Below are 13,601 nucleotides of genomic sequence, written 5' to 3'. Positions count from 1 at the left end.
GTGTGGGTCGGCCTAGTGCCCGCGACAGGAAACGGCGCAAAACGCAACGTGGTCACACCTCAATTTCGCAGTGAAAAATGACCCTTTTTTGGCAAAATGACTAGCTGTAGTTTTTGAACCCTAGTTCTGCGGGCACCTTGGGAAACCTAGCAAACCTATACATTTTTGAAAACAAGACACCCAGAGGAATCCAGGATGGGGTGACTTGACTGCCTCCCACCAGGGTCTATTACCCAGAATCCCTTGCAAACCTAAAAAAGTGTCAAAAAAAACACATTTTCCCCACATTTCTGTCGTGGAAAGTTCCAGAATCTGCGTGGATCCACAAATTTCCACCCACCCCGCGTTCCCCAAAGTCTTACGAGAAAAACGGTACCTCACTTGTGTGGGTCGGCCTAGTGCCCGCGACAGGAAACGGCGCAAAACGCAACGTGGTCACACCTCAATTTCGCAGTGAAAAATGACCCTTTTTTGGCAAAAGGACTAGCTGTAGTTTTTGAACCCTAGCTCTGCGGGCACCTTGGGAAACCTAGCAAACCCATACATTTTTGAAAACTAGAAACCCAGGGGAATCCAGGATGGGGTGACTTGACTGCCTCCCACCAGGGTCTGTTACCCAGAATCCCTTGCAAACCTAAAAAATTGTCAAAAAAAACACATTTTCCCCACATTTCTGTGGTGGAAAGTTCAGGAATCTGCGTGGATCCACAAATTTCCACCCACCTCGCATTCCCCAAAGTCTTACGAGAAAAATGGTACCTCACTTGTGTGTGTTGGCCTAGTGCCCGCGACAGGAAACGGCGCAAAACGTAGTGAGGTAACATCAAAATTGCCTATCTCAAAACCACCTGGTTTTGCAAGGGGGGTCAACTTGGGTTTTTGGCCCGGTGCACGGCGGCCATCTAGGGAAACCTACCAAACCCATACATTTCTGAAAACTAGACACCCGGGGGCTTCCAGGGAGGTATGGCTTGCGTGGATCCCCCAACGTTTCCTTACCCAGAATCCCCTGCAAACCTCAATTTTAGATGAAAAAAAATCACTTTTTTCACACATTTTTGTGTGGGAAAGTTGTGGCATCACCGGGCTCACTCAAATTTCCTACCTCCCAGCGTTCCCCTGGGTCTCCCGGTAAAAATGGTGCATCACTTGTGTGGGAGGCCCAAGTACCCGCAGCAGGCAAGGGCCCAAAACGTAGTGAGGTGACATCAAAATTGCCTATCTCAAAACCACATGGTTTTGCAAGGGGGGTCACTTGGGTTTTTGGCCCGGTGCTCGGCGGCCATCTAGGGAAACCTACCAAACCCATACATATCTGAAAACTAGACACCCGGGGGCTTCCAGGGAGGTATGGCTTGCGTGGATCCCCCAACGTTTCCTTACCCAGAATCCCCTGCAAACCTCAATTTTAGCTGAAAAAATCACTTTTTTCACACATTTTGGTGTGGGAAAGTTGTGGCATCACCGGGCTCACACAAATGTACCACCACCCAGCGTTCCCCCAGGTCTCCCGGTAAAAATGGTGCCTCACTTGTGCGGGAGGCCCAAGTACCCACGGCAGGCAAGGGCCCAAAACGTAGTGAGGCGACATCAAAATTGCCTACCTCAAAACCACCTGGTTTTGCAAGGGTGGGGGGGGGTCACCTGGGTTTTTGGCCCGGTGCTCGGCGGCCATCTAGGGAAACCTACCAAACTCATACATTTCTGAAAACTAGACACCCGGCGGCTTCCAGGGAGGTATGGCTTGCGTGGATCCCCCAACGTTTCCTTACCCAGAATCCCCTGCAAACCTCAATTTTAGCTGAAAAAAGAACTTTTTTCGCACATTTTGGTGTGGGAAAGTTGTGGCATCACCGGGCTCACACAAATTTACCACCACCCAGCGTTCCCCCAGGTCTCCCGGTAAAAATGGTGCCTCACTTGTGTGGGAGGCCCAAGTACCCGCGGCAGGCAAGGGCCCAAAACGTAGTGATGCGACATCAACATTGCCTATCCCAAATGTCGCATAACTACGTTTTGGGCCCTTGCCTGTCGCGGGTACTTGGGCCTCCCACACAAGTGAGGCACCATTTTTACCGGGAGACTGGGGGAACGCTGGGTGGTGGTAAATTTGTGTGAGCCCGGTGATGCCACAACTTTCCCACACCAAAATGTGGGAAAAAAGTGATTTTTTTCAGCAAAAATTGAGGTTTGCAGGGGATTCTGGGTAAGGAAACGTTGGGGGATCCACGCAAGCCATACCTCCCTGGAAGCCGCCGGGTGTCTAGTTTTCAGAAATGCGTGGGTTTGGTAGGTTTCCCTAGATGGCCGCCGAGCACCGGGCCAAAAACCCAAGTGACCCCCCTTGCAAAACCAGGTGGTTTAGCGATAGGCCATTTTGATGTCACCTCACTACGTTTTGGGCCCTTGCCTGCCGCGGGTACTTGGGCCTCCCACACAAGTGAGGCACCATTTTTACCGGGAGACCCAGGGGAACGCTGGGAGGTGGGAAATTTGAGTGAGCCCGGTGATGCCACAACTTTCCCACACAAAAATGTGTGAAAAAAGTGTTTTTCCAGCTAAAATTGAGGTTTGCAGGGGATTCTGGGTAAGGAAACGTTGGGGGATCCACGCAAGCCATACCTCCCTGGAAGCCCCCGGGTGTCTAGTTTTCAGAAATGTATGGGTTTGGTAGGTTTCCCTAGATGGCCGCCGAGCACGGGCCAAAAAGACAGTTGATTGCAAAACCAGATCGTTTTGACATTGTTTGTTTCTACAGCGTGAGAATTTCGGCACAATATTGCAAGGAAAATGTGACAGACATTTTGAGGTTTGCAGGACATTGTGGATAAAAAAACTTTTTGGAATTCACAAGAGAGACATCACCATGAACTCCCGTGGGTTTACGACAATATCTACAGTTGGTGGGTTATTCTTACATAGAACATACACCTTGGCAGAGCAACTAAAAAGACAAAGATTCCTGCACAGCCATCTATTCCTCAAACGCACACACATACTGGTTGGATTTGGCACGAGGGCGAGTGATGGTTCAGTATATTACATTTTATTAACAAGAGATTTCACAAAAATGAAATGCACTGTCAATAATTAAATGGAGAACAAGCATTTGCAATGCAATAGGTCTCGCATTTGCGAGAGTTTGAGTTCTTGGCATTGTAAATGATAATGCCTTTTTTTATGTGTTTTGAAAGCCTGCAATGAGTGCATAAACACACAATGTTTGCATTGACGTAAAGTCGGGCAGAGGAAGACGTCATGAATGAACCCTTAAGGAATAGCGGTTCATGCATAATAAATAAGTTCTTGGACAAATTATTAATCCTGTGCTAGGGGAAACTCCCAAGAGCTTAAGGGTCTGCTTTCTAAGAACTCGTAACGTTGGGGTGGACGGATGTAGGTGACCATGCCTGTATTTGGATAGCATGGCTAATGCCTAAATAAGGACTGGGATCTTATGCCTGTATAAGGGTAATGCGAATTGGTAACGCTGCACCACTGCCTTTGCTTGAAGCATTGACAGCCAACAACATCTCACTGTCTATTCTCGTTTTTGAACGAGTGCTCGCAGCTACGGAAGCAGTCTGAACAGCCGCCTTTGCGGCTTCATCAGCCAATGAATTCCCTGCAATGTGAACGCCATCACGTTGATGACTCATCGTGCGTATCACGTGAGCTTTTGGTAGTTCATTTCTCAACTGAACTACTTGTTCCCAAAGCGTTTTATGCTTCATTGTGCCACCTTTTGCATCTTTGAATCCATTTTGAAGCCAATTCTATAAATATTCATTATATGACTGGACACAGTAAAAGGAATCGCACACTACAAGTGTAGTGAATTTGCGATCTGTATTCTCAAGTGCCAGTTTGAATGCTTGTAGTTCAGCTCGCTGAGCTGTACAATCTCCTAGAGATTGAGCTTTAGTGACCATTGGTCGGAAGTTACCATCGCGCATGCGACCTTTAACGATTGCGCACGCTGCACTGTAAGCTTGCTTACTCCCTGTAGCGGGTTGTGCTGATCCGTCAGTATAAATTATAAATTCGTACTTATCGAGAGGCAGAATTTCAGTGGGCAGAGGGCATTCATCTTCATATTGCAGGAACGCTTGTGTTTTTAAATCCGGATCAAAAACATATTCAACATCTGTTGCAACAAGAGAATTAACCCATTGTATCCATCTAGGATGTAAAGCTTTTGCATTTGGAATGCTCGCTTTTTAACCGCCTCTAAGGCTGGTACTGGAGTCACGACAATAATGCGTTTCCCCGGAGCTAGAGCTCTTTCTTTTGCTACAGCGGTTTGAACTCCTGTCAGTATCTTTTCTGTTGAAGTGAAGCACATTTCTGCTTGTGTATACAAATGTGATTTGTATGCTATTGGTACTTTTTCACCCTCATTAAATGTTAAATAGGTGAATCCGCATTGACCTGAAATTTTTTGGATCACTAAATTGCGTTTATTAACGCGTGTTTGTAAATGATTTGTTGCTAACATATTAGTTTGGAGTGAACGCAGCATGTCTGTGTGTTACTGTGTCCAATGTTTTTTGAAAAATCAGGTTTGATTAATTCATAGAGAGGTTTAACCCTTTCTGCATAATTTAGAATGTAAGTTCTTCCAAAATGTAAGAAACCCAAGATAGATTGTAAATTTTTCAGCATTTTTGGAGGTTGGAGCAGCACACACTTTTCTAAAAAGTTAGCTGCCAGGCTCTAGCCTTCACTTGAAAGCTCACATCCTAGGAAAAGGACATTGAGATGGGCAATTCGGGATTTTTAAAATTGAATTTATAGCCCTCAGAGGCAAAGCCCAGTATAATGGTATTCACCCTGTTCAAGTGCCTATCTAGGTCATCGTCTGTCAGATAGATGTCATCGACGTATGACAATGCCTCGTCATCATAAATTTGTAGTAAATCTTTTACCCTTGCTGAGAATAACCCCAGGCTGTTTTTGAACCCTTGTGGGAGTCTACAAAACTGACGCTGAGTTCCCATTATTGAGAAAGCTGTTAAGTACCTGCTTTCAGGTGCTATGTTTTGACAAAAGAAACCATTTGAAATGTCCAATGTGGTTTTATATTTTTTACACATGTTATTCATTAGTGCTGTACTATGTGCATTTTGCACTGCAAATGTTTTGGAACAATTGTTCAAGTGTCTGTAATCCAAAACTAGACGATATGTATTGTCTGGTTTGGATACAGGAAACAAAGGATTGTTCATTGAGGAGGTGCATGTTTCAAATCGCCCCTTGGTATTCAAGTTGATCTAAGATCTCCCTGACCTGTTTTTTAGCTTCTTGCTTTATTGGGTACTGCCTTTGTGCAGTAGGTTGATTTTTTAGCTGTATTATGTGGTGAGGTGAGTCCTCATCCCATCCTACTTGATTTTTGTATAATGCTGGGGCCTGGGCTACTGCCCATTTCCTGGCATAAGTATAATTTAGGTGAATTGGAATATGGTAGGAGAAAGCAGGCATAATGATGTCCTCACCATGTGGGCACTCACTAACAAATTTTGGTGGCCAGTCCTGTTCTGCTAGAAGTATATCATAACCCCTTGAAAGTTTCTCCCAAAAGAGTGCTTTCACTTTTCTTGGTATGTCTCCCTCCATTCAGAGTGTTATTTCATATAACTTTTGTGGAGTACTAATCCTGGTGTCTACAGTCTCTACTGTGATGTATTCATTCAAGTCCACTATCTCCAGAAGTTCCTTCAGGTTCTGGTGATCTATTGTTACTTTGCTGCACTGTCCAGCGTTGTCTGAGCCCATTCTCCGTTCTTGAGCTGTGTTCTCAGTATTCTCGGCATGTCTGCTACCTTCTTTTTGTGAATTGAGGTTTTGATTTATTTTTCTGAACGTGTTGATTGTCTTTGGACTTCACGCGTTCTTCTTTGTGATCTGACCGTCCTCTTCTTTCTGATGTCTGTGACGATATCTGAAAGGTACGAGAGGAACGTGTATCAGTATCCTGATACCTGTCAGGTTTTCTCAAATTATCCCTATTCCTAAGGTTATACCTCCTTTCAGAGGGCTCCTTTTGAGGAGACCTACCTGGGGATTGAGAACGTTTCTCTTTTGAATTTTGTTTATTAGTTTCCCACTTCTTTTTAGAAGATGTAGGATTTTGAATATTTGAGTCCTTCTCAGGGCCTTCAGACAGTTTTGGCTTCAAAAGTTTTCCACCCAAACTGTCTCTGCCTAATTCTGCATAAGATTTTTCTATTTTTCTGGGTAGTTCATGTTGATGTTCCGTTACATCAAATTCCCTTAAGCGTTGGCGGATCGCCACTGATGCTGCCTCCCCTTTAATATTAGATAATATTATTGTTGAGACCTGGTCGAAGTTTTTTTTAGTAATTTCATACCTAAATTCAGAGCAGGCTCTGCCCCGTATTCGTTTTGAATTTGTTTCAGGACATTAGGTATTACCGCAATTGACGGAACACCATTTGTTTTAGTATAGATGGCAGCAAAGACTGTGCCCCAAGTGGTGCAGTCTTCCAGTTGTGGTGTGATCCCCATTGGTAAACAGATTGTTAGAATTCTGTGTTTCTCATAAGGGCTAGTATTAGGAAATACTGCTTCGATTTGAGCAACTTTTGAGCTACCCAGAATGGAATTTGTTCACGTTTTGTGGGCATTTTACCCATGACTGCGTGTAAAGTCTGTGGAGTAATTTTTAGTGTATACCCTTGTTGAGGGGCTTGATTTGGAATTGTTATTGGTGGTTGGACTGAGAAATTCCGCATGACATATAGGACTAATTATCTGTAAATTTGTATTAACTCTTGTAGTTGAGTAAGTAATTCCTCGTCTGACATCTCTTCGATGTCAGGATGAGGTGTGTAGCCGGCTAAAATCGGCCATGTTGCTCCTGGTCTACCTAGTGGACCGAGCCTGGTAATGTTTTTGTGATTTTTTAAACCAGAGATAATGCTCCTGGTATGTGAGTGGAATTTTAATATCCTCGAAAGGCATATATTCCTCAGGTGGTTCATCTTCTTTAAAGAAGTTAAATACTTTTGATACTGGATTTGATTCTGGTAATACAATCCATGAATACAATACCTCTGTCTGAAAAGATTTGTGTGCCTCTATCACGAAAACTGCTCTACCCTCTCTTAGTGTTAGGCCCTGTTTTATAAGTTTTAGAGTGATGGCTCTTCTTAAGTTTGGAGGCATGTTCGTAACACCCTTATCGGTTTCATTTAAACCTGTAAAATTAAAAGCTGCTATGACTGGATCAGTCTCAGCATTATCCCCGTTAAGGGACATTGTTTTTGAAAGAATGTAGAACACGTTTCAAGGAAACAAAGATAAGGTGCACAATATTTTGGAACACTGTATCCTTCAACGTTGAACAAACCAAACCGCTAATATATAGTATTTTTGTCCTATTCTGCTTTGTTGGATACTTAACCCTACCCACTCCAGATGTCTTATGGAGTATGTGAGTAGGGGTCTCTGAGAAAAGCACGACTGAGTTACTTCAGTATCTAGCGTTAAATTAGTGCCTTACCAAACGTTTGGGCGCCATGTAGTGTAGTTCCCATTTCCCTAATAAGCTCTGCACATTGGAATAATATACCCTATATATTTGGCATAGGACTGAGGTCAGTATGCCCCTATCGAGTATATTAAACTTAATTAATTTGTACCAGCTAACTCGGAGGCCACTAGAAACTCCTTGTAAACAAGAGTAGTATCTGGCAACCACATAAACATGACAACTTTGTTTCCCTTTAGAATCTGAACACTCTCAGAATCGTGGAAACAACAGACTCAGTAATCGTGCACGTTTAATTTCTTCAGAGTTATACAGAAAGAATAGACGGGCGTTTCAATAAAAGGATTTATTGAACAGTCTTGTTTCTCGTCTAAGAGATATGAGCTGTTATAATAACAAGACAGTATGCGAGAAATATTATGCACAGCGTAAGCAGTAAAAAGATATAATACTGCGCTAGCATTATCTTTTAGCTATGACACATATATTCATATACACAAATAACATAGGCTAAAAATGCGAGTACTCATAAGATGCTTCTCTATCTAGTTCCACCCTAGTGTACCTAACCTAAGTGTAGTACAAGGTAAGAAGTAGGTGCTGTATTCTATAGGATGTTACACTATAGTTTAGTATAGTATGCCAAGAGTCCCTCTAGGTTCTAGTCAGCTCCATACCTTGAGAATGAGAGAGATGGGAATCTTTTTCCGAGTCTCGAACTCTAACACACCTCGAAGGGAGTAAGAACACTGAAAGCTGGATTCTCTGCGAGCAGGGATGACAGCATCTCTTGCCAGTGCGTCAGACCGGGACACGGGCTCCTTTAAAGTCAGGGTCTCCTCTGTACTTGCCGTGGCAAGGGAAGGTATACTTATACCTGGAAGGTGCTTAGGAATGTTTGCATTGACGTAAAGTCGGGCAGAGGAAGACGTCATGAATGAAGACTTAAGGAATAGCGGTGTTAGCCAGCTTGGAACAGTCCACAAAACGTATTTAGTCTACACTCCTCACTAGGAGCATTCTGAACAGCCCCCCCCCCCACCCCTTTAATGGCATATAGGAGATCTGAGCAATCATTACGACAGAGGTGGCACTCAAAATCAGCACAGACCGTTCCCACATACGAGGGTCCCTGGAATGCATGGACTGAGGATTGTGAGCAAAATTACTGCACCTTGGACAGCTCACATGTCACTCCGCATGATAGCTCGTCTGTAATGGGACACCTAAATTAGTTTTTCAATGCTGAAGACAGGCTTAAGTGGGGACTTAAGCCTAGCTAAGTGCTTGAGAGTTATCATCGACGTCAAACTAAAATGTTGGTGCATCTGCTTTGGACTGTCAGTTACAATCGCAGAGTTATACTGGTTCACTGATCGCTGGTACAAGAAACGGTTTTAGGCATTGTGTTCAATTGATTCCACGTATCGCATGGCTAGGCAACCATTTGAATGATTTTTATGCAAATAAAACCTCAGCTTTCACAATAGGGTGCCGTTTCAATCATTTGAGAGAACACTACATTAGAGTGTGGTGTTGCTCTTGTGGGAAAAGAACTGGAAGATGAGTGGCAGTAGCATAAACACTGGGGTTAGTGTGTGTCACACACGACCACAAGGACTGACAGTGCTGGGTGGAAAGGGATGGCACAATAAGCAGGATGACAGGAGGATTATTTTTTTTTTTTTAAATAGCTTTAGTGCACAAGCTACAATTATGTATTCAAGTAACAATTATTTAAGGTAGAAGTCTTAAGTTACATAGTTGAAATCATGAAACAATCAGAAGTTATGTTAACCAGACTCCTTCATTAGATATTCGGACATTAAGCCTTATGAGGTGACCTTACTGAAACCACGAGAAGGGCTGTGATCAACAAAATCAGAACACTACTAGCTTCTTGATTTTTGGACAACATTTTTTTAATCTACATGTAGCATCTATTAATTTTTTCTCCATTGTCCAAACGTATCTTGGTACGGTTCAACTGTTAGACAGCAGTGATTCAAAGGCGACTGTCCTGTTTTCAATATGTACAGAAAACACAAATGCCTTTGTCTTGAACGATCACACCATTTACTTCAGAGTTCTCTGTGAATATGCAAGGTTGTGTCTGCTCGGAAATGATTGGTGAGTATCAGATTATGTTTTAATGGAAATATTAGGATAACGAAGACAAGCAGTGAATATTTGTCACCTCTAAACAAGGAAATTAATCTAACTGGTTACTTTAAAATGTCACCTTGAGACGAACGCAGAAACAAAAACTCCAAAATTAAGGTATGGCTTTTCGAGGTATATAAAGCATCACATAAATGTCCTTAGTTCTGCTTAGCTTACCCTCATTCACAGCACAGAACTTACAAGTATCATTGTCAATGTAAAGACATCCTCAGACACATAAAAAGAATAGCATATACAATTTAAATTACCTATCAGAAAAAGAACTAAGTACAAAGTCAAACGTCTCATCAGTAATGAATGCGATATCTGGAACAAATGTAAAGACATCCTCAGACACATAAAAAGAATAGCATATACAATTTAAATTACCTATCAGAAAAAGAACTAAGTCCAAAGTCAAACGTCTCATCAGTAATGAATGCGATATCTGGAACAAAGTAAAGGAGAATTAGCAAGCGGCTATCTCAATAAGATCTGCAAAGTTAACTCAATTGTGTCAGATCTTTGAGTGCTAATATGATCTACGATTCCAGAAAACACCAGTTCTAGGGTGCTGTGTGTTCTATTCATAAGCAGCTAGACACTCTAGGTTTAACTGATGTGTAACCTTGTAGATACTGCTATTTTACTATGCATTAAAAGCGCATAAAAAGGAGGTATGTAGCTTATCACCAGAACTGCATTTGTGTGGACTTACAAAGGACAAAAAGTTGAGTTTGTCTTGCTGGAGTCCAATGTGTGACCGACACATTGCCTAGTTCTCGATAGCAGGAACAGCAGTCGGATTGGCTCATCAATTCTGAATTGGAATGGGGTGTCTCATCACATCCCAGTCTTTTTCACATTACTTTAATAAAGTAACATAGGGCTGTATAAACACACTGTACATGCTAATGCCATACATAACACACAGCATTTCCAATGCTGAAAAAGATCAGATCAGGCTGACAGAAATGACTGCAGATAACAGAATGGTTGCAGCATGAAACAATGTTCTAAACCATCTGGATTAAAAAAAAAACTACCAAGGTTGTGATAGACTGCTCGTTCTTTTTCTTCCATAATGGACTTCTTTGAAAGAGCTTTCCCTATCACCTTGAGAACAGAGTTGTCCTAAGTTCCTTACCTTGATCCATCAGGTCCGCCTTCCCAAGTGCCAAGCTCCACGTCTGCTCAGGCGTACTTAGAAAAAGAAACACACAAGGCACAGCTTAAAGAACCAGAGTAAAGTATAATTTTCCAACCCCAAAATAAGCATAACAAGCATTAAAAATGCAATAGGTCTCGCCTTTCATTAAGTTAAAGCCATTTGCTTTGCTATACAATACCATTAGCGAAGCAAACAGGCAGTGTTGTGTATCAGTGAAAGGAAGCAGACATGGTGCTTGGGCCCAACTCACATCTTACTGCTACGACTGCTGGCTCATAGCAACTTGAGTGTCAAATTGGCAAGAGTTGGACACATTTGGGGCAATGGCAGAGATATTTCTAGCTGCTGCCTGCCTGGGCCAGCTCTTGTAATGTGGGAGAAGGCAAGCCGGCCTAAAACGAAGGCAGAAAACAATCCTGACTGACTGACTGAAATATTTGTAAAGCGCTCGAATGCCGCGGCGTCTTGGCGCTGAAGATATAGAACGGAGGGGAAGGCGAGAGGCAGATCGATCTAGGTAAAAAGCCAGGTCTTTAGGTCTTTCCTGAAGCTGGTTTTACATTTTTGTGCACGAAGTGCTGGGGGTAGCAGGTTCCAAATTTTAGCTGCCTGGTAGGAAAAGGACTTTCCCCCCCAACGGGCTCTTTTTATTATGGGTTGGCACACTAGGTCGCGGGAGGCTGACCTCAGTGTGCGTGAGGGAACATATCGTGGTAGTAAATTGTTGAAGTCGTCAGATCCCTTGCCATGTACCGATCTATGTACCAGGCAAAGAGCTTTGAACTGAATGTGGCATCTGACCGGGAGCCAGTGCAGCTCCCGGATGACTTTGGACGTAGGGTGATGTCTGGGGAGGTTCAATAAGGCTCTGGCCGCCGCATTCTGAATTGCCTGTAGTTTGGACAGTTGTTTTTCTCCTGCTCCTAAATAGAGGGAGTTACAATAGTCTATTCGGGACATTACAAGGGCTCCCATCACCGTCTTCCTTAACATGGCCGGGATGTAGGGTAGGATTTTCCTAAGTATCTTGATGTTATGGAAACAGGCGGAAGTTACGTTATTCACCTGGGCTTTGCAAGAGAGTTCTTTGTCTAACAAGAAGCCAAGGTTTCTGACCTTGTCTACAGAGAGAGGGCAGGCTCCTGCTTCCGGGGGCCACCATAGTTCATTCCAGATGGAAGGTTTATGACCGAACTCGATGACTTCCGTTTTATCTGTGTTCAGTCTGAGAAAATAACTACTCATCCAGTTCTTAATCTGAGTAAGGCAGCTCCTAAAACACTCCGCCGTAGCATCGATAGCTTGTGAGACGGACACAATAATTTGTGTGTCGTCGGCGTAAGACACCAGTTGTAAGCCATGGGATCTAATCAGGGCAGCCAGGGGGATGACATATAGATTGAAAAGTGTCGGGGACAGTGCCGAACCTTGTGGGACCCCACCTGGAAGGGAGAATTCAACAGACTGTAGTCCATTCCAAATCACTTGGTTAGTGCGGGTGGTAAGAAAAGAGGTGATAAGGGCCAGGGCAGGACCGGTGAACCCTAGGGAGGTAAGTCTTGTTAATAGGACAGAGTGATTTACGGTGTCGAAAGCCGCTGTAAGATCTAACAGTATCAGGGCCGATCTCCCGCCTTCGTCCATGGTTTTACAAATTTTTTCGGTAGCCATGATAAGGGCTGATTCAGTGGAGTGTAGGGGTCTGAAGCCATGTTGTGATGAATCCAGTAGCTTCTTTTCCTCCACATGCCGCATTATTTCCTGATTCATGGCTTTTTCTAAGATTTTTGCGGGTAGCGGCAGACAGGAAATGGGACGATAGTGTTTGGGCTCAGAGGGGTCAAGGGTATCCTTTTTAAGAATGGGTCTGATGCAAGCCATTTTCCAATTTTTGGGGAATTCTCCTTCAGAAATTATTTTATTGAGCAGGGGGGTCAAGATATTAGCGATGGTCTCAGGGATTAGATGCAGTACATAGGGGGGGCAGGGGTCTAGCGGAGAACCAGATTTCATCTGGGTGATAAGATCGTGCACTTGTTGCTTCTCAAGTGCGGAGAAGCTGGAGAAATAGGGAGGGGTTATAGTGATATGTTCTGTTTCGTTCATGGGTATGGTAGATACCATAGTGCGAAGATCATCGTATACTGTTTGCACTTTCTTTTGAAAGAAAGTGGCCATTCCATCGACAAAACATTGATCAGGGCTAAAGATAGTGTCTCGAGGAGTTTTAGTTAAGTGGGCAACGGTTTTGAAAAGTTCCCTGGAGGAGTTTGCGGAGTTTAGAATTTTTTCTGTAAAGTAGGCAGATTTTGCTTGAACTATTGTATTTTTATACTCCTGTAGAGTTTTTAGATATTCCAATTTTTTTCCATGGCTATAGTCAGAGCGCCAGACCCGCTCTATGCGTCGGCACTTAATCTTAGCTGCTTTCACCTCGGCTGTATACCATTGAGCGGTAACAAGCCGTTTCCTGGATTTCTTTGGTTCAGTTGGAATCAATTTATTGATAGCCTCGGTGATCCATTTATTAAAATTGAGGGCCCAATCCTCGCTGTTACCACATTCAAAGTCGGGCTGATTTCTATGCAGTATCTCAGCGAGTAGATTGGATTCAAGTTTTTTCCAGGGGCGGGTTTTTTCAGGGGGTAGGTAGCTTCTGCGCTGGGATGTGGGATTTTTTATTTGTAGGTTAAAAAAGATGGCATTATGGTCCGACCAAGGTACCGGGGTGATAGACCTAATTGTGATGGA

General features: G+C 43.4%; 1 protein-coding gene across 4 annotated transcripts in view; it reads right to left on the bottom strand.

The window, feature by feature from the left end:
- Positions 1–13,601, bottom strand: part of LOC146830516 (uncharacterized) — a 387,783-nt gene that overhangs the window by 315,627 nt on the left and 58,555 nt on the right. For 2 of the 4 annotated variants that reach the window (XM_085604712.1, XM_085604714.1), the window contains exons 1-2: positions 10,398–10,503; positions 10,070–10,127 (exon numbers count right to left, since the gene is read on the bottom strand). The exons of 1 other annotated variant lie outside the window; for it this stretch is intronic. In XM_085604712.1, the coding sequence (XP_085460838.1) occupies positions 10,070–10,127; positions 10,398–10,494 (155 nt within the window). In that variant the 5' untranslated portion in view covers positions 10,495–10,503. Of the gene's footprint in view, positions 1–10,069; positions 10,128–10,397; positions 10,504–10,826; positions 10,883–13,601 lie in introns of those variants that run through there. One more of the 4 variants, XM_085604713.1, reaches the window with a different exon arrangement.

The sequence above is a fragment of the Triturus cristatus genome, chromosome 5_1, assembly GCF_964204655.1.
Source record: "Triturus cristatus chromosome 5_1, aTriCri1.1, whole genome shotgun sequence".
Taxonomy (NCBI): domain Eukaryota; kingdom Metazoa; phylum Chordata; class Amphibia; order Caudata; family Salamandridae; genus Triturus; species Triturus cristatus.
Note: the sequence above shows the minus strand (reverse complement) of the source record. Positions and strands in the feature narration are given on the sequence as shown.